Below are 24,038 nucleotides of genomic sequence, written 5' to 3' on the forward strand. Positions count from 1 at the left end.
GAGGACGTCTTTGGTAACCTGAAGACTACTTCCGAGGAAGGTAGCGCATTTGGTTACTATTCTGGTGGCTCAGGCGGTTACCACAGTGGCTCAAACGTTTCTCTTGAGCTCAGCCTCAACCCATCCGGAGCTGCTGACTAGGCTTAGTATAGAATAGTCCTCGTTTCCCTTTTTGTAATATAAAATCAATAAGATTGTGTGCATGTTTTCTTTTCTTTTTGTTTAACCAACAACAACACCAAGGATCGAACCTTGGTCACTCAATACTCTTTTCAAAACCATCGAGAACTCTGCTGCACACATCTTTCATAATGATGCAATAAAAACAATCACTCAAAACCTAGCAATCAATTAAGTCACACAGAGGTCAAGCTAGTATCCTCTGAGTCAAACCAAACACAATAATTTCGTCGCTAGAATTAGGGATTGATAAAGCTAAACACTTCCTGAGTTAGTTAGGAAAAACCCACATCTTTAGAGTTACACTTACAACTCTAAAAAAAAATCTCGATCATTCCATCTATCAATTGCTTCAACAAGCAATATGTACCATCTTAGCATCCACTAATCGATACTAGTACAACACTCAGTATCTCACCCACGAATCACCTCACTGCTCATTTGGTGGTAAGTCAACATCTAGTGGTCAAAATTCTGTGATTATAGCACTTCACACTAACCACGTCATAATCCATAATCTGTCCTCACAACAGTATCTGGCCTCATAAATTAGTTATACAACCCTAGCACTCCTAGAGTTGAAAACAACGTTATTACCTAAGCTCATACATCAACACAATGTCTCTTCACAGTCAATCCTATCACGAGGTCATATCAATCTTTCCATAAGTCAACCATACACAAAATCCATCATAGTAACAACGAATTATGCATTACTACTCAACAATAGTCAGTGAAGCAGCACTCCACAATAATTTCCAATACCATCCGCAGACCTCAAACCACACCCCGACATTTAGCTAATATATAGTAGCTATCCTAAACACCAAACAACTGAGCATGAATGAATGCTCCATTATAACACAATTCCATCACTAAGCAACCAATAACTGCTAAGTATTCTTCAACTCAAAACATCTGCATATCCAACTAATGGAAAGTATCACAACTACTAGTCAAATACTCGTAACGACTTTAGATACAAGCATTGGTCAAACACCATGACCCCAACAACCAACGACTACAATGCACATAAGGATACTGTTTTTTTTTGTGGAAACCATCCTCAATAACTCCACCAGAGTTTAATCCAAAGGTTCCCATTCCTCAAAGGTTATAACTCAAAGAAGCTACACAAACTCCACCACTTCACTTACAAAGTCAACCTATGCCATGATCACTTAACATACTACCCTTATTAAAGGTAACATAAGTATCTCCCAAATTACATCACTACACTCGTACACCAATATAGTCTTGAGAATTCTGTCTCATAATCTCTCACACTCCTATCATCTTGAGTTGGTGAGATCAATTCTCTTTTCAACTATTCCTAGGGTCTCAATCTCTTTCACCATTTCAACCCAAGAATAACATCCATCACATCAACTACAGGTAGACTAGGCAACTCAACCTCTAATGCCTCCACCTCATCCTCAACTGTCTCCATAGAAAGATCCTGTCCCTACATCAGACTCGACCTCTACCTCACCGACTCATCAGAGTTAAATCCAGAGGTTCCTATTCCTCGAAGATCACAACTCGCGGAAACTAAACTTATTCTAATACGAGCTTAGTAGACAACTCTACCGTCCTACGGACTTACACGTTGTCTAGACCCCATACTAAGACATACCCAATGATTATACCAGTACCGAAGAGTATATGATGGGGATCCGCTGCAGACGGGCCATCACTCGGGAGGTACTGATTATCACCAAATATGTACCTTACGCTCTGATACCAAACTGTCACGCCCCGAATTTTGAATAATCAATTCAAATCCGAAACATGAATAATAACAAATTACAACTAACATCCTGGGATTTTTTTCTCACAAACAACCACACTTCACAACTCTCAAATTTACAATAACCCAAATCCTCAAGTTATTTATTACAGCACACTCCCACCAAATCAAATTGTAATGCTCAAATGAGCTTAACTCGCCTCACTATTACAATTGCTGTAAAACTATAACCATTGCTCTAACCGCACGATCACCGTCCTGGTTCTCCTGTCCTGTAGGATTACCCGCTACACAATTTGAATAGTGTACCGGGAGTTGCAACAACACAAAACCCGGTAAGCTTTTTACAGCCAGTATGAGTAAACAAGAAAAAACTGTTGATTTATTAAATTACAATTCAAGTAAAATTCAACAGTATTACGTCTGCAAAGAGACATCAAACCACTCATGGAAAACCACAAGGAATACATTTTCACAATCCTCAAATCACAATACACCACACTGGTCCTGCAAACACCCAACCCACATAACACCACTCTGGTCCATCCCAATAATACGTTAGAGCTCTAACTGCCTCGTTACCTCTGACACCTTGGCCTAGGGTCAAGCAACGGCAAAAATACTTCGGTTAACACTATAACCGTCGCGCTTTGGACATCCCCATCCTCAGCACCATATACTTCGGTTAATAATAAACCGTCGCACTTTGGACATCCCCGTCCTCGGTACACAACTTCGGTTAATAATAAACCGTCGCACTTTGGACATCCCCGTCCTCAGTACACAACTTCGGTTAATAATAAACCGTCGCACTTTGGACATCCCCGTCCTCAGTACACAAACACTCCGGTTATCCATAACCGTCAAACTTCGGACACCTCGTCCTCAGAATCCTACATTCTCCAACTCTATACATACTCCAATGTAAATCATGAATATTAACAAGAACTCATCAATCATGATCATCACATATAAATATGATAAGTCAAATTTCAAACCATAATAAATAAATCATCACAATTCCACACTCTTCAATGTCACACCATTCCACATATAATCACGTAAATATATATATATATATATATATATATACGTAATCACCCACTCAGGAATGACCACTAATACCAACTATAGTTCACACAAGAAAATCATGAAATTCATTTTGTATAATTAAATCATTTTACTTACCTATGGACCGTAGTTGATCAAGTCCATATGATTTAAAACAAATATTTATTCCATAAATATTTTCACACAATTACTACAGAAAATAAAGTAATTAAAGGTACTCGGTTCGTAATATGAACCACGTGAGGTTTACTCACCTCTAAATTCCCGCTGCGTCTTCTTAACAGCTCAAAATACAATTTCACGAATCGTCCGCCAAATCAAACCGTCGATCACCTAATCAAACATGACCTTAACTTAGCCAATAACTCAAAAACATAATCAAACGACAATCCAACGGTCGGATTGAAATTACATGATGATCCAACGGTCGGATCCTCACGGATCGCCTTCCTAATCACTGTTTTGCATTTACACGAAGATCCAACGGTCGGATCTTCGCCCATGACCACACAAAGCCACTGGGACAGTCATAAGATCATCATATCAAAACTACAAGTCCATCTGACGGTCCTAACTTCACAGATCACAAATCTAACGATCGAAATCGATCTAAACTTAAAAATTCATAACTTAATCATACGATATCCAAAAATTGCGTATAATATATCGAAATGATCGTATTGAAATATAGAATCTGAAAATGTACAGAAACCATATTTTTGATCCCCGGAGGTGGCCGGAAAGGGCCGCCGGAGTTAGTGGCAGAGCCGCCGCCGACCACCACCAATGGTGTCGGGGCCGGGCTGCTCTTCTTCCTCTCATCATGCTTGACAACTTTCATAACTAGCACGAAGTCTGAAAATGACCGGAAGGGGTCGAAAATTACCTTGAACAGTATGAAGGTGGCCGGAATTTTCCAGAAACCGGCGAGAAACTGCAGAAAACGGCGAGCTCCAATTCGACGTAAAAACGTCAATTTAAGGCTTCGATTCCTTCTGAAGAGTTGTTAAGAAACTCAAGAAGAACTCACTGGTTCAAGAATCACAGAAAAATATGGTCTGTAGCTCGAGATATACCGATCGAAAGCTTCGGTGGTCGGAAAAATTCCAGAATTTTGCAGAATCCGGCAAGGCTCGATTTCGACGTCAAAGCTTCAATTTCAGGCCTCGATGCCTTCTAGAGAGTTGTTAATAACATCAAGGGGAACCCACTGGAAAAAGAATCAATCAAAACGATGCACTACAGCTCGAGATATCTTGATCGATAGCTCCGGTCTCGTTCTTGGTTGGGTTTGACTTGCAGCCACTGCTACGGGCCACGCCGCCGTGTGAGGCTGCTTCTGGGAGTTTCAGGAAGTTGAGGCGAGCTTGTGGATGGATTTTGGTGAGGATTGGTGACCGGTAGCTTGAGATATCAAGCTTGTTTCCAAAACGAGCTCAAACCGGGCGGAGCTTCCCGCCGCCGCTGGTGGCCGTGTCACGGTGCAAGGCTGCCTCTGGCAGCTGCGCAAGGCTGAGACGAAGCAAAAGGAAGTGGTTCGACGCCGTTTGGTGGCCGGTGGAGGTAGAGAGAGACCGAAGAGCCTTTGCTCTGTTTTCGGTTTCGGTCGAGCGAGAGAGAGAAAGAAGAAAAAAAAAGAGAAAAAGAAAAAGAAGGAAGGAGACCCGGAGGAAAGGAAAAGGAAAAGGAAAAGGAAGAAAAAGAAATTTCTAAAAGAGAATCCGAGGAAAAGAGATTATAAAAAGAATCTCATATTTCCAAAATTCGTAACATAATCGTACGAACTCCAAAAATTTCGTTCGACATATGCACGCGATCATATCGACGAGCTCTACAACTTTTATGAAGGAAGTTTTTCCCAAATTCCGTACGTAGAAAAGTCGATTTTTCTTGAATCGCACAATTCGAGCTTTTGTTAAAACGAATATTTCGAAACTTCGATAATTCAAAAAGTTGAATTATTTCGGGTAATATTCGTGCAAAAGCACTTTAATCAATTCGCACAATTTCACGAGACGAAATGGAAAATTGCGGGTATTACATATTCTGTATATATGCCAACATGTGTGTGGTATAAATTTGGTATTTTGAGATCCTACGGAAATACGTGTCAACTGAATTTAATAAGCTTTATTAGTATTAGCACTCGTTGCATGTCTTGTTATAAAAAAAAAAAAAAAACGTGGAAGTTGCTCGTATTTCTTCAATTTTTTAATATTCAAAGTCCTTTTTTTTGGTCATTACCCTTAAGATAATTTCATTTTGAGTTTTTATTTATTTTTTATTTAAAATGACATCTTAGAAAAGTATTTTAGACACTTTATATTTTAGTGAAATCCTTTGGCACTAAAAAAGCACCTCCATTTAGTAGAGATTAGGCCCGACTTAACTAATTGGATCAACAACCTGAAAAAGATAATCGGTCATGACGACAACAATCATTTAATGAATTACTAATCAATTAGTTGAGATTTAGAATTGGAAGCTTGGGACGCTTGAAGAATAGCAGCGCTGAAAAGGGTCAAATGACAACTAGTGTCAACTAAACGAGAATTGAGAGAAAATTGCTGTGTATTCTCATTGATAATAGGGGTCTCTTTATATAGAGGATTACAAGGCATATAATCTAAATCATACAAGGAAATGTAATCATACATTAAATAAGAATCTCTAAGATTCTCCGAGATTATCTAACTAAACCCTATTACCACTAGATCAAGTAACCTAGAGTTTGGGCTAGACACAAAATAAAGATTTACTTGAACACTCCTCTTTGTGTCGCCCAAACTCGGTGCTTCTCTCGTTGCCTTCCTAAAAACCTTGTCGAGTAACAAAAAACCAGTGGGACAAAAATAACCTCGGTCGAAGGGGAAAAAGAGCACAACACACCATTCACGTTTCAAGATGAACACATAGACATATCCCCTTGATGTTTGCGCCTCCTCCTGATGACTACGATCATGGGAGTTCAGATAACCTTCGCAAGCCAATTCTTGCCACATGTTTCTCGAACGTGGATTTGGGCAATGACTTAGTAAACAAGTCTGCCACATTGTCCTCAGATCGAACCTGGTTCACTTTGATCTTGAGGAGCTTCTGTTGTTGCTGATTATAGAAGAATTTGGGCGATATGTGCTTGGTGTTGTCGCCTTTGATGTGGCCTTGCTTCATTTGTTCAATGCTTTAGCTTCATTCGCCTATCTCGTAGCTCTATTTGCTTCAAAAGCAGCAGCTTGTTGAGGAGTAAGCATGTCCTGACTTGGCTCTTGGATCGTACTCAGGATCTCATCAGCCTTAAGATGCTGGCGTACATCACGGACCCACTTGTGGTATCCTGCGCCTGTTGTCTCTAGTGGAGCGAAGCTCAACTTGTTCAGGTTACTCATCCTGAAAAATAACAAGAAAATAGGGTTAGTTTAGGAGCGAAATAGGCTACCACGAAAACAATAAAAAATTCTAAGCGTAGTCGCTTCCAAGAAATTCGATTCCAAGAGGGGTTGGATTAGATCGAAACAATGATGTTTGTGGTCGATAATTTTATCTCAACAAACTCTAAGTTTGGAGAACTCTCCAAGCTCCAATCTTGGAGTGAGCACGAACCCCCACAATTCGGCTTTTTGGTCTCCCCTATGAAGAAGAAAGGGGGGGGGGTAGAAGAAGGGAGGTTGCAAGTCCCCGAGAAAAAGAAGAGAAAATGATAAAAACTTCAAAAACGGGAACTTTTAGAAAAATTTACCTCGAAAAGTGCAGGAAAAATTGTCGGAAAAGTCTGCCGGAGGTGGCCGGAAGTCGGCAGTGGTCGCTGGCCGGAGCTGCTGCAAGGCTGCTGTGCGGTGCTTGCAGGGTTGCTGCGAGGCCTGTGCGAAGGCTGTCGGCAGATGTCGACAGCTAGCGAGGCTAGTTGCGGGGAGCTGCGCGCAGGACTCGGCAGGGGTGCGCGGGGCTTCGACAGATGTGCGTGGGGCTGTCGAGCGCAGGGGCGCGCGTGGGCTTGTGAGGGGGCTGGGGCAGGATCTGTCGACATATGTCTACAGGAGCTCGGCAGATGCGCGCGGTGACTTGGCAGATGTGCGCAGGGCAGGCACAGGGGTGAGGCTAATTTCTCCGGTTTAGTAACTTCTGACGGCCGGTTCTGGGTGATTCCGGCCGGTTCTTGGGAATCCGCCGCCGGTTCTGGGCTCCTGTGGCTGAGGGCTTTTATATGTGGACCAGTGATTGCAAGAATTTGAGGGCCATGAAATTACGGTTTTCAGGGTTAGGGCTTCGTGCTGATAACGTGTTTTAGCGAAACGGGAATTGAGAGAAAATTGTTGTGTATTCTCATTGATAATAAGGGCATTTTTATATAGAGGATTACAAGGCATATAATCTGAATCATACAAGGAAAGATAATCATACATTGAATATGAATCTCTAAGATTCTCCGAGATTATCTAACTAAACCCTATTACCACTAGGTCAAGTAACATAGAGTTTGGGCCAGACACAATATAGAGATTTACTTGAACACACACACACACACAGATATATATATAAAGCACCAAAATGAGCCAAAGTTATCTCAATTACCCTAGCAACAGATTTTTATTCCCCATTACCCAATTTAACTTAAAAAGACAATTTTACCCTCAGTCAAATTAATAAATTACACTATATGCCATCAAGCTCTCTCTCCTCTCTCCCCTCCGATCTGACTCTCTCTCCTCTATGATCTGACTCTCTCTCTCTCTCTCAGCCGGCGATGGTCGTGCTGCCCAGAAACTTGAGCTCGTGCAGCCCATAAGACGGCGACGAGTTCGTGCAGCCCATAAGACGGCGACGAGTGCCATCGATCGTACAACCGGCGAGCTCGTGCAGCGAGCTCGGAGTTCATTTATGTCACCTCCGTGCAGCTAGGTCGGAGTTTTGGTTCGTGTAGCGAGCTCGGAGTTCGTGCCATCCATCGTTGGCGGCGAGTTCGTGCTGAAGACGGAAGTCGTCGGTTGCTTGGCTTCGCCGATCACGAAATCAAAATCGCAGCTCATCTCCGGCGAGATTTGGTGCTCGAGCTCGACCTCCGGTGCTCGACACAGGCCGGTGGCAAAGGAGAACATTGATCTGGTATGCCGGTAGCGGAGGAGAACGACGATTTGGTGCCCAGAGCTTTTCTTTGGTTGCCCAAATCAATTTTTTTTTTTGCAGTAAATTGGTTCAGAAGCCCAAAATGAAAAAGAAAAAAAAAATGTTCTATTGGGGCAATAGAGGCCTGTTAAAAATTTATTGGGGGGCAATAGACGTTTTGAATTGATGTAATCTCCTCGTTTTTTTTCTTTAATCAAAGTTTTATTTATCTAATTTTAGGAAAATTAGTTTCCATTCCGGCGACCGAAAGTTCTATTGGGGGACAATAGACGTCTATTGGGGGCAATAGAGGTTTATTGCCCCTCTATTGGGGGGCAATAGACGTCTATTGGGGAAATAAACCTTTCTGATGACCTCTTTGGGGACCTCCGGCGAGGTTTTCAGAAAAGTCTGGCGAGTGGCGACCGGTGACTGGATTCCGGCAGCTGGTGACGGGAATCCGGCGATCGATCGCTGGAATCCGGTGAAGTTGACCTAAATTTGGCGGCCGGTGACCGGTAAAATGGTACTAAAAAAAAAACAAACAAAAAACATTAATGGGGTATTAGGAAACACTTCCTTTGAGTGTTTTGGGTAAGTGGGTTAAAAAAACTTAATGAGGTAAGTGAGAAAAAAATCCCTAAAAATGGGGTAAATGGACAAAAATCCTATGAAAAATAGGTGTTTTTTTTCCCCTATATGGGCCATGAAATTGGGGACATAGGCGCAGGTCTATTGAGCCGACTGCAATTAGGCCCAAATTTAGACTCGGACACCCTCTTCGACCCGACCCAAATGGTATCATCACGTAGTTGCGTACAAACTCCCAGCGCAAAAGTGAAATCATGATCGATTCAAATTTACCGATTTACAGTTATAATGAAGATCCGAAAACTTACTCTGCTTCTGGTAAAACAATCATTACGAGTTTACTACTACGAATCATAAGCCCGAGATTGAAATGAATTGAATCATAAGCAATCTCAGAGCCCTCTCTCCGATTCGAGAGAGAGAGAGAGAGAGAGAGAGAGAGAGGATCGTTGACCCAATCCAATGGCTCAGATCTTCGAGCACTTCGTTGTCTGCGGTATCGGACCGGAGATCCGAACCCTCGACGGCGCAAGAGGCTTCCACGGCTTCGCCGAAATGTACCTGCCGTCTTTGCTCGACCAGTTCCCTCCCGCCAACCACACTCTCTACCCTCCTCCGCCGCCTCAGCTCCCCACCGTAAGTAGTAACAAAAACGACGCCGGTTTTTGCTTTGTTTTCTGTCGCCGGAATCGGACTGTTCAATTTCTCTTGTGGTTTTTCAGTGTGTGTTACCGGCTGGCGTTTCGTTCTACTCCTCAGGATTTGATTCCAGTGATGCGACGACGTTTCCACGGAGCTATCCCATTGTTCTAACTGGTATGCATGCCTTGAGCTCTGGACTCTTTGCATTGTGCTATTAAACGATGTCGTTTACTGTTATTGAACTGGAGGAATCGGATATAGATATTTCGTAGTTCAAGTTGGAGTTGTTGCTTAGAAGCTAGAACAGAGATTAATTAGGATAGGATGAAGCTTTAGCAGAAGTTTGATCCATTAGATGAGTGGTTGTTTCGATTAGTATGCTTAAACAAACCTTAAAATAGAGCCATTCGGTAAATTTTCTTCTGTTCCTGGAGTTAGTTTTCGTGCATGTAGCCTAGCAATACTCTTTCTAAATGCGGTTCGTAATTCGGTGCAGAGGGTGATGGGTCAAAAATCTACGTTAGTTGCATTGCTTTCCGGGATCCGGTCAGTGAGGATATTGCTGAAGCTTATTGTATACCGGCAAATTCATTTGCTGACAAATGTATCTGTCTAGTTTCGCGGTCACCTAGTCTCCGTTTACTTAAAAATGTACTGGAGGAGTTGTTTGCACTGTGTTTTTCCTCTAGTGGAAGCAGGTAAGAATCTCTTGGTGGTAAGTTTTGGTGGTCTTTGATACTCCTGCCGCATTGACGTTTCTGCAATATTTACAGCAAACCATTATGGGATATTATTGCGTCTATGGTATCCAATGTACCTCTGCCTACTCCTGGAAAAGATCGAGTTTTGTTTGCTATCGACAATTGTCTGCTTTCTGTGGAGACTCCACCGAAGGATGGGCTCCCTTATGTTGATGTACAGCCTCTAACTACTTCTTGCTTTCTCAGTTGTGTGCTTCTACATTTTGCTGGTTGTAAATGCACTTGTTGCTGCTGTCGAATATTGACGTGGTTGTCATGTACTACATTTCATTCATGCAGATATCATTTCAGCCGTTGGTACAGTGTCTAGATGTTGACAACTTAATTAAATTTTTCACAGCCGTGCTGCTTGAAAGGAGGATTTTGATCCGATCACACAAGTATGAATCTGACACAAGTTCTCATCTTGCTTTCTCAGCTGTGTACTCCCGCGTCCTTTAGTTAACTTTTTGTCCTACTTTTGGCAGATATTCACTTTTGACCCTTGCATCAGAAGCCATTTGCTATTTAATTTATCCATTTCGGTGGCAGGTAAGCTTCATTCTTAGTCAACTGCTTTTTGTTTCCCTGGCAAAGATGTTGCTCAACACATATGCTTCAATTAGTTTGTTTCTTGTAGGCTTAGGCTGGTTTAGTGGGCTTTCTTTTTGCTCTAGGTCTTTTGTGCATGATGGACTTCTTGTCCATTTTGTATTATGATCTCCCTTATTTCTTTAATAAAGATTTCATTTCTTCTCCAACGAATATAGCTTTTCTCTTTTCAAATATATCTATATTTGAATAATGAAATTGCTAATTCTTTAGTATTTTCTGATAATTCTTGTTTTTGACTCTTGTCTAATTTGTGCATGTTTTTTTTATGTGGAAGCAAGTCTACATTCCGTTACTCTTTTTCAGTGGAGTAGACTATATTGATGCCCCTACGCCGTATATGATGGGTCTTCATTCTGGTGTTGATACATCTACTCTAGCAATGGATGGTGTAAGTTCTTTTCAAGAAACTGCATTTTTGTTTATACATATTCGTTGAAAAATATATTTGTAGTTTTTATGTATTCTGTTTTTATCTATTTTAGCAACATAAAACTACTCTATGCACTTTTTTTTATTTTTTTATTTTTTATTGTAAGATTAGGTCCTAAAATATTGGACGAATTCTTTACAGAAGAAAAACAGGTTTTTTCTTTGCTCTTTCCAAGAGCTTCCTCTACTTTTGAAGAGGTTTTTATAGAGGGTTTATTTGGTACTTGGATATTTTCTGTAGATCAATGTACTTGGATATTTTCTGTAGATCAATGATCTAGTTAATCATGAATAATTGGTTATGCGACGGTGGAAATGGAAATTTTCTTTAAATAATGAAGAGAAAACAATTTTTTTCTATTATGTATATGAAACGTTCATGCTAATTACAATATGTTGGGAAGCCCCTTTTAAATTGATTCTGATTCTTGATTCTATTTGTATTTGGGCAAGTATCCATCATGGTATGGTATTTGTTGCTTAGCGTTTATATTCTTTACAGCTTTGCAAATCCCTCAAACTGCATTTTTCCCGGGTTGTTTTGTTTTTGTTTTCTGTGAATTCTAGTTTCAGGGTCTTTAAAGATTGCAAATTCTTACCACACAAGAAACTAAACTGGTGTATTGTTTGTTTTGTTGTCTTTCGCTGTGGTTCTAGGTAGTTATTGTGGACCTTGAGTTCAATCGTATCACAACAACAGAAGATATACCTTCTATTCCCGAGCCAGAACTAAGCTGTTTGCGTCAGGAAATAACGCAGCTATTGTATCCCAATGTTGTGGGGATAGATCTGATGAAGGATGGTGTTTTCAGTTCATCCGAGCAATATCCTAAACTTGGCAACAAACCTTGGGGAGAGGATCATGACCTACAACTTAGGTAAGCTTGGGTGCCAAGTCAAATCTTTATGAAGTCCTTATTACTTCCCTCAATTGTATAAGCACTTCGGTAGAATGATTTGATGGATGGTGTCATTTTCTTGTCCATGTAAAATCTATGATGTTGATGCCTTGTAAGGGCAACACTTCTATTGTCTAGTTGAAGTTCTGTTATAAGATGACAGCCAACCCCACCCATTTTTTTCCTTGCTTAACTCAGTACCTCCACATAATCAGAAGCACCAAATAGTTAAATCAGTGCCTCTACACATTCGAGAGCATTTAATTATAATATTATCTTCAGAATTTCAAAGCAATCCAAGAATACACTCTTTTGATGTTAGTCTTTTCCGCTTATTTTGGAATATGAACTAGAAATGCCTTTCTTTGATTAGACATGCAGTATATCCTTAGATAGCAATTTCTCGTTTATATATATTTCAATGGTAAGTACTCATGTGAACAGATTATACTTTGTATGCAACATTATAGCTTGGGTTCTTATTCCTTGCCTTTGATTTCTTGTGCAGGCTAGTGTTCTTAAAGTTCTTTGCATCACTTTTAAGTGGCTATCGGAACTTCATAGTATGAAGCTCTTTATCTTTTTTCCGATGTTACGTGAATTGGTTTTAATAGTTCATATTTATAGATTCCTTGAAATTTATTTGGTTAAATTGTTCTGGACCCGAAGGAACTTTCTGCTACTCACGTCTTCAATGTTCAAGCATTCTTGAAGATGCGCTCTCGGTCAACTCAGCAACCCCCAGAACCCATGGTATTCTTGTTCATAGCACCCCTCTTGATCTTTGATTGTTTTGATTAATTATGGGTTACATATAATAGCTATACTCATGATTATAGTAGTTGTTGTTACCACTCTAGTTGTAATTGTGATTGTCTTATTGTGATTATTAGTTGTAATTGTAATTTAATTACTATTCTTATTGTCAGTCAGAACGAAAATATGCGCGTGCATAATGCAATTTTTTTAATTATTAGTATCACTTATTAATTTTGCTTTTAATTTTTTTGAAAATATGACCTTCCGCTGCTAGTGGTATACTTATTTCTTTGTTGGTATTTACAGTTGACACAATTTTTGGAATCACATGGTTTCATGGATTATCTGGAAAGAGGTTTGGGTTCTGATGAAAACAACAATAATCTACTTGACAAGTTACAAGATGCACTGGGAAGGGGCCAAAATCCTATTTCAATTCTTCCTTCAAATTCAGTTGAGCCTGAGATTATAACAATTGCGGACACAGATGTGGGAACATCAGGTACATTTGATGTTGCTGTTGATCTAAGATTCCAAGAAATATGAAGAGAAGAAAATATTCCAGATAGTTTAAGTTTGCTATGGTGTTTATTTTTATCTCCTTTTCTCTGGATTCTTAGGGTCAGGTGGCACATACACTTATGACAGGTTTCCCTCAAACATTAGGACAGAAGAGGAAGAAGAAAAGAGGAAGCAAATTCTTGCTGCAGCAAGTGGTTTATCTGCTAGGTATAAATTGTACGCTATTGTAGATAAATATCACATTTTGTTCATTATTGTTGTTTTCAGTCAATCTGGAAATAAATATGCTTTAGAGCTGTAAGGGATGTGGGAATCTTTGAAATATCTGAAAACTATAGGAGACAAATTGTAATTGGATCCATGGACAGTAAATAATTGTTACAAAGCACAAACCTTCGCTACCAATTCCTGCTATACAATAAAGGCAATCACATTTCATAGGAGTAGTTTGCAAGCAAGTAGTTTGATGCATGGTGAATAATGGTGGCAATATATGTAATAAATCTTCTCTTGCATTCATTTGGGAGTACTGGAGTAATTGGATTTTGGACTCCAGTTACATTCATCTTGGCTCGCAAGGGAGCCAAAAGAGATGGCCATTTGAAGTTGAATATGATGAATAAAATTGCTTTATAGAGTTGCAGGCTGATTAAAATACATCTTAATGCTGTTTCTAATTTTCCTTGGTTCTCTCTCAGCTCACCTTCTGTCCTTCCTGGTAAAGACCCCAAATCAGAAACTCTAACTCCATTGGAGCGGGCTGTAAGTCCTATACTCCTTCAACATGATATCCACTAAGGTGAATTTGTACTTTAGAGCTTTCATTAACTAATGTAATATTGGTTAATGGTTATTCAGGCTGAAAGGGAATGTATGGTTTTGGACATAAAAGTTAAGCTGCAGGTACAGTGTTTGTATTTTATTTTATTTTATTTTTTATTTTTGGGGTTAAATTTACATACTTATGTGCATTTGTGTTTGGCCATTGTTGTCCTGTTTTACATTATTAATCTGTTATTGGTTTTACAGATTGGATCAAAATAAATTAATGTACATCGTTAATCATGCAAATTATGACCTTATACTAGTAGTTTATTATCATTTCTTTTGAAAGAGTTATTGACTAGATGTAAAAAAAATTATGTAGTTAACGATGCTAAACTATCAGCTAATAGTAGGAGTTTATTATTATTAATTTTTATTCCAGAAATATTGACAACATAACTGTGAATCAATAATACTGTTTTAGTAAATATTACCTACGCAGTAAATATAGGCCATATTTAGTATGCAGTTGCAGAGATATGCACTCGGGATTTAATGGTTTTTCATATCTCAACCCTTTTTTTACCACTGTTTCAGGAAACTTAAACTGTTAGAATGTGGGTCGACCATTGTTTTTTACGATAATGTTATCAATGTTCTAAAGGTTTATAAATTTTATTTTGGACAATGCTCAGCAGACCACATTTTGGTACCACATGATGGGGCATTTTAAACATTGGCTGCAATCTTTTGGTCCCTTTAGTATTGTTAAATGTTTAAATGCCCATCAACTGCTACATCATTTGTTTAATGTGGTACACCAAACTCTGGTCTATTTAGTCACTATTCATTGATTTTAGTAAGACAGTCTTTAAGAAATGTAAATGATTTGATTTCTGATTATTTTTCAAGATTACAAGCAAAAGAGAATTAGAAATATAGGATTGATGGTCTTGATTCTGTCTGGGTGTTGCTTAATGCTAATGGATGTCCTTTTGACAATTACAATTCTTGGTATATAATAATGTAATTATGTTCTATTAAAAAAAATAATGTAATTATGTTTGATAAGCAGGGTCTGTGGCTGCGTCTTCTAAAACTGGGACCTACTGATGATCCTCTTTCTTCATTTGAATATGGAACAATCCTTGGTATGCCTCTTTGAGTAATGAACTCTCACGTGTCTTATGATGAGGCAAACTTCTGATGTCTAGTTCTTGAAAATATATTTTGCTTGACCTTTCCAACGGCCTGTCCATTAATGTATTGTCTCTGCAGCTTTAATTGAATCTGATGCAGAAGGAATTGGTGGCAGTGGGTTTGTTGAATGTATAAGGGAGCACATAAATTCGGTATGTTGCTCTTGAAAGCATTCATGGTTCTCTCTGCCTTCCAGAAGTATCCATAAAGCATTAAGTATATTAATAGTGGTTTTATATGCTCTCAGGGATGGCACTGTCAGTTGACTGAAGAACAATTTATTGCTGTGAAGGAACTGGTACAAATTCAAACTCAATATTCAAAGGAGATCTGATTTAGGAATAATAATAGTTTGAGATTTTGCAACATTAAAAGCCATAGTTATGTTTTCAATTGTTCTTCACTGATTTTATCATTTCTTTTTACTAGTGTTGATACTTTGTAGTTCAGGAAAAAACATGTCCTGTTCCCATTTTAAACTAGATAACAGTTTCGTCCTACACAGTTTTGAGTATAAACTGTAATTTTTGTTAATCTGTTATTTCTTATCTGGACACTAACTTATGTTTAAGTTCAGCTGAAAACAGCTATCAGTCGTGCAACGTCCAGAAATGATTGGATGACCATCAGAGATGCCCTTGAAGTGTCTGCTGAAATGTTTAAGAAGGATGGAAATAATGTTTCAGATTATGTTCAGCGTCATCTTATATCTTTGTCCATTTGGGAGGAATTACGGTATGTTGTTACAAGTCGTTTGGCCCCAGTTTCTTCAAACAACTGATTGTGATGGTCTATAAGTTTTGCTTATCCGTTTTAAAAACCAGTTGTTAATTCTTCTTGTTGGACCATCACATTATCAATTTTAATGCTTAGGTCAAACCTCAAATTGAAAAAAAAAAGGTCTTATATGTGTCGATCAGTTGCAGAACATGGAATAAGTCATTACAGTTTCAGTCTCCTTTGGTGTTCAGAGCTACAGAACTATTATATAATATCAGGTGTAACTAAGTAAACCGAATGGTTTTGTTGGAATTCATCATCAGTGCAGAGATATATAAGAATTGTGAGAGGAACGAATGAATGATATATTATTGATAAGAAACATGCTAGCAGCACATGAAACCTAAACTTATCTAAAATTTGCCATCTCATCCTATTCTAATTGCCCTACAGTTTATTTGTCCTATTAGTTAATTATGAAGTGGGCTGATGGTTCACTGTTTATGTTAGAGAACTCTCTATCTAATGTTTATCGGTCTCCCCCCCCCCCCCCCCTCCCCCCTCCTAATGAAAAACTGATCATTTATTTTTTTATCATTGCAGTTTCTGGGAAAGCTACTTTGACTGTCTAATGGAACGGTCTTCAAACAAGTAAGAATTTTAGACTATTTATCTTTTAGACTACTCAATCCTGTGTTCTGCACTTATGATCTATCTGATATTTTGTGATTGCATGAGTGCACACTTATGCTGTGTCTGTAAGTTTAAACATCTCATAAATTGGACGGGCTTTTGGGTGCACAGAATGCAAATTATAGCGATTAAATGTTCATAGCCTTATAGGTGGTCTTGCCCCACTGCGTAGTTTGTCATGTTTGATTTGTTCAATGAAATTTTTTTATTCATCCAATTAAATTGAAATTGACAGTACAATTTGGTCCCAATATCTGTCAATTCCTACTCCCATACACTTCTTTTTTTTGGGTAGATTGTTAGGAAAACCAAGACTAATCAGAAAAACAGTGAATAATTCATTATATGTCTTGAAAATACCATTATTTACAAACATCAAGAATCTGGTTACTAAGAATTTTGACATTAAAATGTACCATTGAAGCTGAGGATACTATATAAGTATTTCTTTTTCTTTTGTTGTCATTTAGATCACTATGCCACAATATTATTTACTCTCCTGCTTAGTGCACAAGAAACAAGAAACTTCTAGGGCGCCATGTGAAATGTTATCTGTTGCAAAGTAGTATTTGCTTACTGTTATCATCTATTGTTGTTACAGGTCGGCCAACTATGCCTCTTTGGTGACTGATCAGCTATCTTTGGTGGAATTACACATGGTTCTGTATTTCTTCTCTATTTATACTTCTCCTGGCACCTCTTCATTATTTCCTTTACTTTTTGTAATATGAGCATAAAAGAATAATAATAACAAATTTGGTTTATATCATCATGAAGGCTGGACTAGGACTTCCTGATCTTGATGCATGGTACATGATTGAAACAATAGCTGAGAAGAACAACATTGGATACACACAATTTGTAAGTAAATTTTTTGTTTCCTTTTGGTTTCTACTCAAGTTACAGTAGTATCCTTGTGTTTTTTATTTTATTTTATTGCCCCTTCCTCTTCTTTCACTTTTCCACTTGAATTCATAAACTGATGATGTTCCTTAACTTTTTCACTGGTTTTCAGATAAAGCTGAGGGGGTTATTGTCGCATGTTCAACAACTACGAATTGGTTACTGGGGAATCAGTTCTTTCAAGGCCCAATCCATGTCTCATGGATTAGCATCTCCACGTTCAAAAGATGCCGCAGTTGAGAGTCAGCAACCTGCCGAGGCCTCCGGTGTTGGGAGGAGCTGGGTTCAGAGCATGTTCAGCAGGGATAATTCAACCAGATTAAACTCTTTCAGTCGTGTTCGCAAATGGACTTCTGATGGTGGCTCTTCAGGTATTTCAGTTGCTAAAATTAGTTGCTTGCATTTGATGTTTTTTCGATACATCACCATAATTTCTTGTCATGAAGCTACAAATGAAAATGGGACATCTCGTAAGCGAGAATTATCTGCAGCTGGACAGAAGAAAACCCAAACCAATGTTCGAGTACTTAGAGGCCATACTGGCCCTATCACTGCTCTACATTGTGTAACAAGGAGGGAAGTTTGGGATCTAGTGGGTGACCGTGAAGACGCAGGTTTCTTCATCAGTGGGAGCACAGACTGCACGGTGAGCTTCGCATTTTTAGTTGCTTCTACCATACAACTCCATTCACAAGAGTCTATCCTGTAAAGAGTTATATTAATTCTTTCAGCAATCTTTCAGGTTAAGATCTGGGATCCTAGTTTTCGTGGTAACGAACTTCGGGCAACCCTGAAAGGACACACAAGGTAGGTTCTCTTTTTACTATTCTTATTGTTATTGCTATCATTATAGTACAGATAAGATAACCAATTTAAACACAACAAATAAAACAAATAACAATATTATAAATTATTGTTAATGCCAGTGGGTTCCATTTTACATTTTCTTTTTAACGGCTGTACCATTTGCTGTAATGACTAATCAGAGTTAGCTTTGTTTCCTTTCTCTCATTCTTTTGGTTTTGGCCTTATTTGCAGAACCATCCGTGCAATAAGTTCGGATCGAGGAAAGGTGGTATCTGGATCAGATGATCAATCTGTTTTAGTATGGGATAAGCAAACTACTCAGCTTCTAGAAGAGTTGAAAGGCCATGATGCACAGGTTATCTTACTTATTTGCTTCTTACGTTACTAGTTGTCAGACCACAGATGTTTATGCAGAGCGGAGAGTATAATTGACAGTAGGCAACATATTTTGTAGGCGCAATTTAATCACAGTTATAGTTCTATCCTTAAACCAAGAAGGAAAGCATAGACTCCAAAGATAATCAAACAGACATACTCAATTGTTTCATCTGGAACGTGTACCAATGAAGTTGAAACATAAAACATGAACTGGCTGAAGAGGTGTCCTCTTATATTTACCATGCGCTCTCAGTTTTCTTTGTATTGTTTTTTTACCTTTTTTGTTATCACTTTGGTGGTGAGATAACTTTTGTGATCATAGTTGTCACTATATGTGATGAAAGGTTTAGTGTGTAGGGTTTAGGGATATATGCCACAAGAAAATGACCATTATTTCCATCAGCATTGATATTTAATACTAGGAATACATGAAAACTTAGTAGATGTTGTCGGGCCTTGTAGATTAGCTGTGCTCGCATGCTGTCAGGGGAACGTGTCCTTACTGCTGCTCATGATGGAACTGTTAAAATGTGGGATGTTAGAACTGATACTTGTGTGGCAACTGTTGGTCGTTGCTCTAGTGCCGTCCTATGCATGGAATATGATGACTCCACAGGAATCCTAGCTGCTGGTGGTAGAGATGCGTATGTACATTGAAATTCACAATGGTCCATTGCTTCTTTAAATTTTGAAATAAAATAATTTGTCCAACTAAATCCTTGAAATTAATCCATTGAGTTCTTTTTTGATCAGCATTGCTAACATTTGGGACATTCGTGCCGGTAGGCAAATGCACAAGCTTCTAGGGCACACAAAATGGATCCGGTGAGCTAAAGAAGCTTACCATTTTTTTTTTCCTTCTTCTTCTTCTTAAGCCTGTTTATTCTTGATTAGCATTAAGTAAGCCAAATATATATGCCAATATAGGTCAATTAGAATGGTGGGGGACACAGTGGTTACTGGTAGTGATGATTGGACTGCAAGAATGTGGTCCATTTCCAGAGGAACATGTGATGCTGTTCTTGCATGCCATGCTGGCCCAATATTATCCGTTGAGTACTCCACACTTGACAGAGGAATAATCACAGGTATGTATTGTATATAAAACTCGCTTATGCACTACTCTGGTTTGCATGATTTATCATTAATTTTCTAGGTTGCTTTTTGGTAGCTAACTTTTCACACTTCGGCCAATATGAATAAGAACTGTAATATCTGATCTCTGATTCCAGGTTCAACAGATGGCTTACTTCGCTTTTGGGAAAATGTGGAAGGTACATTAGCAGTCTCTTGACCCTTGTTCTCTCTTATTCTTTGATATTAATTTTCTATGGGTTTAGTCTAAGTATTTATCTTCTCCACTTCAAAGAAAAAAAGTCTAGATATTTAGTTTTTCAATAATCAGAAGCAGAGACTTCACTGAAAAGTCAAGGGATGATTAATATTCACTTCAATAGGTAAAAATAAATCAGCATTAGTTCAGTCTATCTTGGTAATCAATTTTTAATTAGCCCTAAACTGTGTTTTTGACTTACCATTATTGTAAGTTGATATAATATACTAATTAAAAATTTAAATGTTTATCCATGAATTTGAGTGAATACTCAGTATTATTTTATGCTTGTATATGGATGTGGACTTTTGAACAAGTCAATTGATATTTATGCATATTCATAAAGCTATTGCTATGTTTGGGGATGATTCAACCGACATTGAACATTATGCTAGATTCGGTTTATTTTTGTGCGTGCAACTAACTGTTATGTATATGCAGGAGGTATAAGATGTGTAAAAAATGTTACTGTTCACACTGCTGCTATATTGTCCATCAATGCTGCGGAACATTGGTTAGGAATCGGAGCAGCTGATAATTCCATGTCTCTTTTTCATCGGCCTCAAGAGAAACTTGGCGGCTTCTCTAATACGGGATCAAAAATGGCTGGGTGGCAACTATACCGAACACCACAAAGAACAGCTGCTGTGGTACGCAATATCCTCAGCGCTTTGCTTTTGCTGCACTGGGTCAACGTCATTCTTAGAAGCAAATATGCTTTTTGATTTCTTTCTGATCATAATAGTCGGTTCTGTTACCATTATGTATTTGTGATAAATGATTAGGCAGATATTTTATTGATTTGGTGGTTGATGATTAGTTTCTCCCTATCTTTTGCTATCCAGGTAAGATGCGTTGCTACGGACCTTGAGAGAAAAAGGATATGCAGTGGTGATCGCAAGGGCCAGCTTCGGCTATGGGAAGCCACCATAAACATCTAAGTCTTGCATTTGTGTATTTTGTTTTGAATATGAATAGTGAATGTCATAGGTGATTTTGAAAACAAAAAAACAATATGTGGAAATAGATCAAAGTTGTCTGGTTGTACCTACTTACGGAATTTCCAAAAACGGAAGAACAAGGGGGCCATTGTTGCCCCCTGTACTGTTGTTGTATACGAATGGTGTATTCTTGCTTTATGGTGTATATTCATGGCAGTATGATATCTTTCATTCCCGTGAACCTTTTTTTTTTTCTCAGGTATTTGATATGTTTAGGTTTGGAGCCGGAAACAGCTCACATATTTTGCCGAGTGCAAACTATGACCGAAAGTAGAACAGGAGATAACTGGAACAAAATATCTTGTATTCACATTCATCCCTCTTGACTACCACTCCTAATTAGGAAATAAGTGCATGTGTTACCAAAAAGCAGGGGCGGAGCTATGTTTAGGTCCGGCGGGGTCCGGACCCTCCTTAAGTTTTTGGCCAATTCTTAGGTGCGGGTAGCCGCGGCTACGGTGCGGCTGTCCAATCAAATCTCAGAATTTTTTTTCTTTGTTCCGAAATTGTCCCTGATTTTTAAATGTGAAATACCCAAAATACCCCCCTTCTAGGGGAATGATTGGCCTGCCGCACCACGTGGCGGTGCGGCTGACCCACGCAAGAATCACTCTAAGTTTTTGACAGACACACGCTCAATACCAAGCATTGCACTGATAAAGCTTTAAAAAATTGTTTTATCCAATACATGGACCCCCTCCCTTTCCCTTCCTCCCCCAAACCCAATCCCACACTACCAAGTGCCACGTGCCACTTGCTAGGTAAGAGAAAGAAAACAATGACAGAAAGATAGATAGATCATAAATGTTTCCCTGATTAGTATTGTATATATAATATTTATTGAATTGAAATTGGTTAACTAAAAATAATTAACAATTGGTTAGATTAATAAAACAAAATATATAATATGCAATAGATGTTAGAGTTTTTAATGGTTTTGAATGAGAAGTTTTCTGTCAATTTTGTGCCTCTACTTTTTATTTCGAGTCTGCGACTACAATGATGTGGAACTAAATTTTCAGAAATTCATGCTCGATTAAACAGATATGGTTTTATAAGATTTTGTAGATTTAGCCCTCTAAAGTATTCAATTCTTTGTTTATGAGTATCGTGATGAAAAATAATCTACAAAAATGCTACATTTAACGTATAGTTAACTAAAATAAATAATTAAAATTATAAATCTAGTCCAGACTCGGACCCCCTCAAAGTAAAATTCCTAGTTCCGCCACTGCCAAAAAGGCGTCCCATAACGTAAAGCATGCAAATAATATACCAACAAGACCATGTATAATGTTGATAATGCTGATATGAGCAGACACCTATCACAAAATTTGCCCTTCTCAATAGCCCGTCATTCTTTGAGTCATTGGTGGAACAACCACTGTACCTTGTCTCTTTTGTTGCATCCTCTGAAGTTGCTCCATGTTTCCTACCCATCCTGCACATACAATATTATCATATGAAACACCTCCGGTCGGTTTCTGTATGCAAAGCGGGTTATAACTTATATATGTAGGCTAATAAAACATACCTAATGAAGGGTCGAGGCCTCTGAGCTCAAGCTCCCTATGTTCTTGGCAGAGAGCACACAGCTCGCATAAGCAGTGGATGATGCAGTCGGGACCGGGGCTCTCGGGCAGGTCAAGTTTGTTCCTCAGTTTTCTTCGGTATGTACATGACAACAAGCATGGCACCATGATGAAACACCAGATCACCATGTATATCAGAGCATTGCAACTACAGGCTGTATGCGTAGCACAACAGATGAACATGAGCCATGAATTAGATCAATCTGAATATTACTCATTGTAATTGCACTAGTTAAGCAATGAAGATGATTTCAAATGCAAAAGACTTACAGGTTTGACCGTTATCAACAATCTCTGCAATCTGACCGAACGTCCAACATGGGCATAACGTTGTCATTATAGCTGAAATATACAACGAAACATTCATGAGTCTTTTTTTTTTTTTTTCGACAAAGAAACATTCATGAGTCTTATTCCTGCATATATAGCTAGGAAAAAAAAACCGCTAATGAAGTAATCCATTGATAGAAATATTACCATTTGGGGGGTCAAGTAAGCAATCAAAGAGCCCTGTTTTCCAAGTAGTACCCTCGCCGGTAGCGGACTGAGGCATCAGCAGCGGTAGGTATTGTACATTTTGCATCATGGGTATACCAGTTGCTGCAAAATTATTGTAATTTACACAGGGCTGGGGGTTTCTAGAACTAGAAGGATAATTGTAGGCAGCCGGAGGAGGGTGCAATACTACTTGTTGTACATGCTGTGATCCACTATAATTGTTTAAAGGTTGAGAATGATAAAGAGGAGGAGGAGGAGGAGGAGAAGGATATAAGGTCGGATATGGCCGTAAACCTGGAGGCATTGCTTGGAATTGGGGTACTTGGCCCCGTGGTGCATATTGGTTAGGAAAATTATGCAATGTCAAATTAGTACTATGATGGGGGTTCGGCGTTGGGAAATAGTAGTGCACATTGTGGTGATAAGGCGACTGCGGCTCTTGTTGATGCGTTTGATTTGCTTGAGTTTCTTGGGAATCAGCGGAGGAGTTTCGAGGTGCAATGTGCTCTGTAGGCTGGACTTGTTCTTGTTGTTGATGATGATCGTCATTCTCTGCCCCAGACGGACGCCCTAAAACATAGGTCTGGCAATGAGTGGGGTTTGGAGGCAAAACTTGGTGTTCAGGCTTCTCGGAATGTTGTTCGCAATCTGTTTGATGAAATGCCTGATTCGAACTTGATGCTTGATGATCATGATCTGCCTCAGGACGTCCCATGAGTTCAACCCCAGGACGTCCTATGCTGTGGATGGAAGAGGGGTTACAGCATCAATAGACCCAAAGGTCAACAACCCCAGCACCTCTTTTATATACAAAAGAGAGATCTAAGGACAGCCCCTCGCTTTCTACACG

The 24,038-nt window shown here is 38.9% G+C and overlaps 2 protein-coding genes and 1 long non-coding RNA gene across 4 annotated transcripts; 1 reads left to right on the forward strand and 2 right to left on the reverse strand.

Moving 5' to 3' along the window:
* Positions 1 to 2,011: 2,011 nt before the first annotated feature.
* On the reverse strand, positions 2,012 to 5,006 carry LOC133707047 (uncharacterized). Its single transcript, XR_009844876.1, has 3 exons — positions 3,888 to 5,006; positions 3,256 to 3,334; positions 2,012 to 2,217 (listed from the first exon to the last, which is right to left on the reverse strand). It is a non-coding gene; the product is annotated as an uncharacterized LOC133707047 (long non-coding RNA).
* A 3,970-nt stretch (positions 5,007 to 8,976) lies between these two features.
* LOC133742749 (DENN domain and WD repeat-containing protein SCD1) lies at positions 8,977 to 21,273 on the forward strand. Of its 2 annotated transcripts, XM_062170423.1 has the most exons (31): positions 8,981 to 9,328; positions 9,415 to 9,508; positions 9,831 to 10,032; positions 10,108 to 10,249; positions 10,375 to 10,475; positions 10,563 to 10,626; positions 10,964 to 11,077; positions 11,776 to 11,996; positions 12,526 to 12,580; positions 12,687 to 12,770; positions 13,083 to 13,278; positions 13,397 to 13,505; positions 13,997 to 14,060; positions 14,157 to 14,201; positions 15,139 to 15,214; positions 15,342 to 15,415; positions 15,511 to 15,561; positions 15,841 to 15,998; positions 16,587 to 16,634; positions 17,278 to 17,335; positions 17,454 to 17,537; positions 17,692 to 17,950; positions 18,026 to 18,225; positions 18,322 to 18,386; positions 18,618 to 18,741; positions 19,227 to 19,408; positions 19,518 to 19,589; positions 19,692 to 19,852; positions 19,997 to 20,038; positions 20,539 to 20,747; positions 20,943 to 21,273. In XM_062170423.1, exons 1-31 carry the CDS (start codon positions 9,155 to 9,157, stop codon positions 21,036 to 21,038), a joined length of 3,624 nt encoding a protein of 1,207 aa, XP_062026407.1. In that variant the 5' UTR covers positions 8,981 to 9,154; the 3' UTR covers positions 21,039 to 21,273. The 2 variants fall into 2 exon arrangements, with proteins under 2 accessions (XP_062026408.1, XP_062026407.1); XM_062170424.1 differs by lacking the exons at positions 19,227 to 19,408; positions 19,518 to 19,589; positions 19,692 to 19,852; ... (1 more) ...; positions 20,539 to 20,747; positions 20,943 to 21,273 and adding an exon at positions 18,841 to 19,156 and having other exon boundaries at positions 8,977 to 9,328.
* Positions 21,274 to 22,246: 973 nt separating this feature from the next.
* LOC133745940 (developmental and secondary metabolism regulator ve-1-like) lies at positions 22,247 to 23,977 on the reverse strand. The gene is made up of 4 exons (XM_062174100.1): positions 23,168 to 23,977; positions 22,961 to 23,032; positions 22,633 to 22,845; positions 22,247 to 22,539 (listed from the first exon to the last, which is right to left on the reverse strand). Exons 1-4 carry the CDS (start codon positions 23,901 to 23,903, stop codon positions 22,442 to 22,444), a joined length of 1,119 nt encoding a protein of 372 aa, XP_062030084.1. The 5' UTR covers positions 23,904 to 23,977; the 3' UTR covers positions 22,247 to 22,441.
* Positions 23,978 to 24,038: the final 61 nt, after the last annotated feature.

The sequence above is a fragment of the Rosa rugosa genome, chromosome 4 (assembly GCF_958449725.1).
Source record: "Rosa rugosa chromosome 4, drRosRugo1.1, whole genome shotgun sequence".
In the NCBI taxonomy this organism is placed as follows: domain Eukaryota; kingdom Viridiplantae; phylum Streptophyta; class Magnoliopsida; order Rosales; family Rosaceae; genus Rosa; species Rosa rugosa.

Bases quoted from the DNA above. Each gene is read 5' to 3' on its own strand.
- LOC133745940 (XM_062174100.1), bottom strand. From the start codon at position 23,903: ATGGGACGTCCTGAGGCAGATCATGATCATCAAGCATCAAGTTCGAAT. The intron at 22,846-22,960 runs GTAAGTCTTTTG...CTACGCATACAG, and splicing joins TGTTGATAACGGTCAAACCT to CCTGTAGTTGCAATGCTCTG. The intron at 22,540-22,632 runs GTATGTTTTATT...TTGTATGTGCAG, and splicing joins AGGCCTCGACCCTTCATTAG to GATGGGTAGGAAACATGGAG.
- LOC133742749 (XM_062170423.1), top strand. From the start codon at position 9,155: ATGGCTCAGATCTTCGAGCACTTCGTTGTCTGCGGTATCGGACCGGAG. The intron at 9,329-9,414 runs GTAAGTAGTAAC...GTGGTTTTTCAG, and splicing joins CGCCGCCTCAGCTCCCCACC to TGTGTGTTACCGGCTGGCGT. The intron at 15,999-16,586 runs GTATGTTGTTAC...TTATCATTGCAG, and splicing joins TCCATTTGGGAGGAATTACG to TTTCTGGGAAAGCTACTTTG.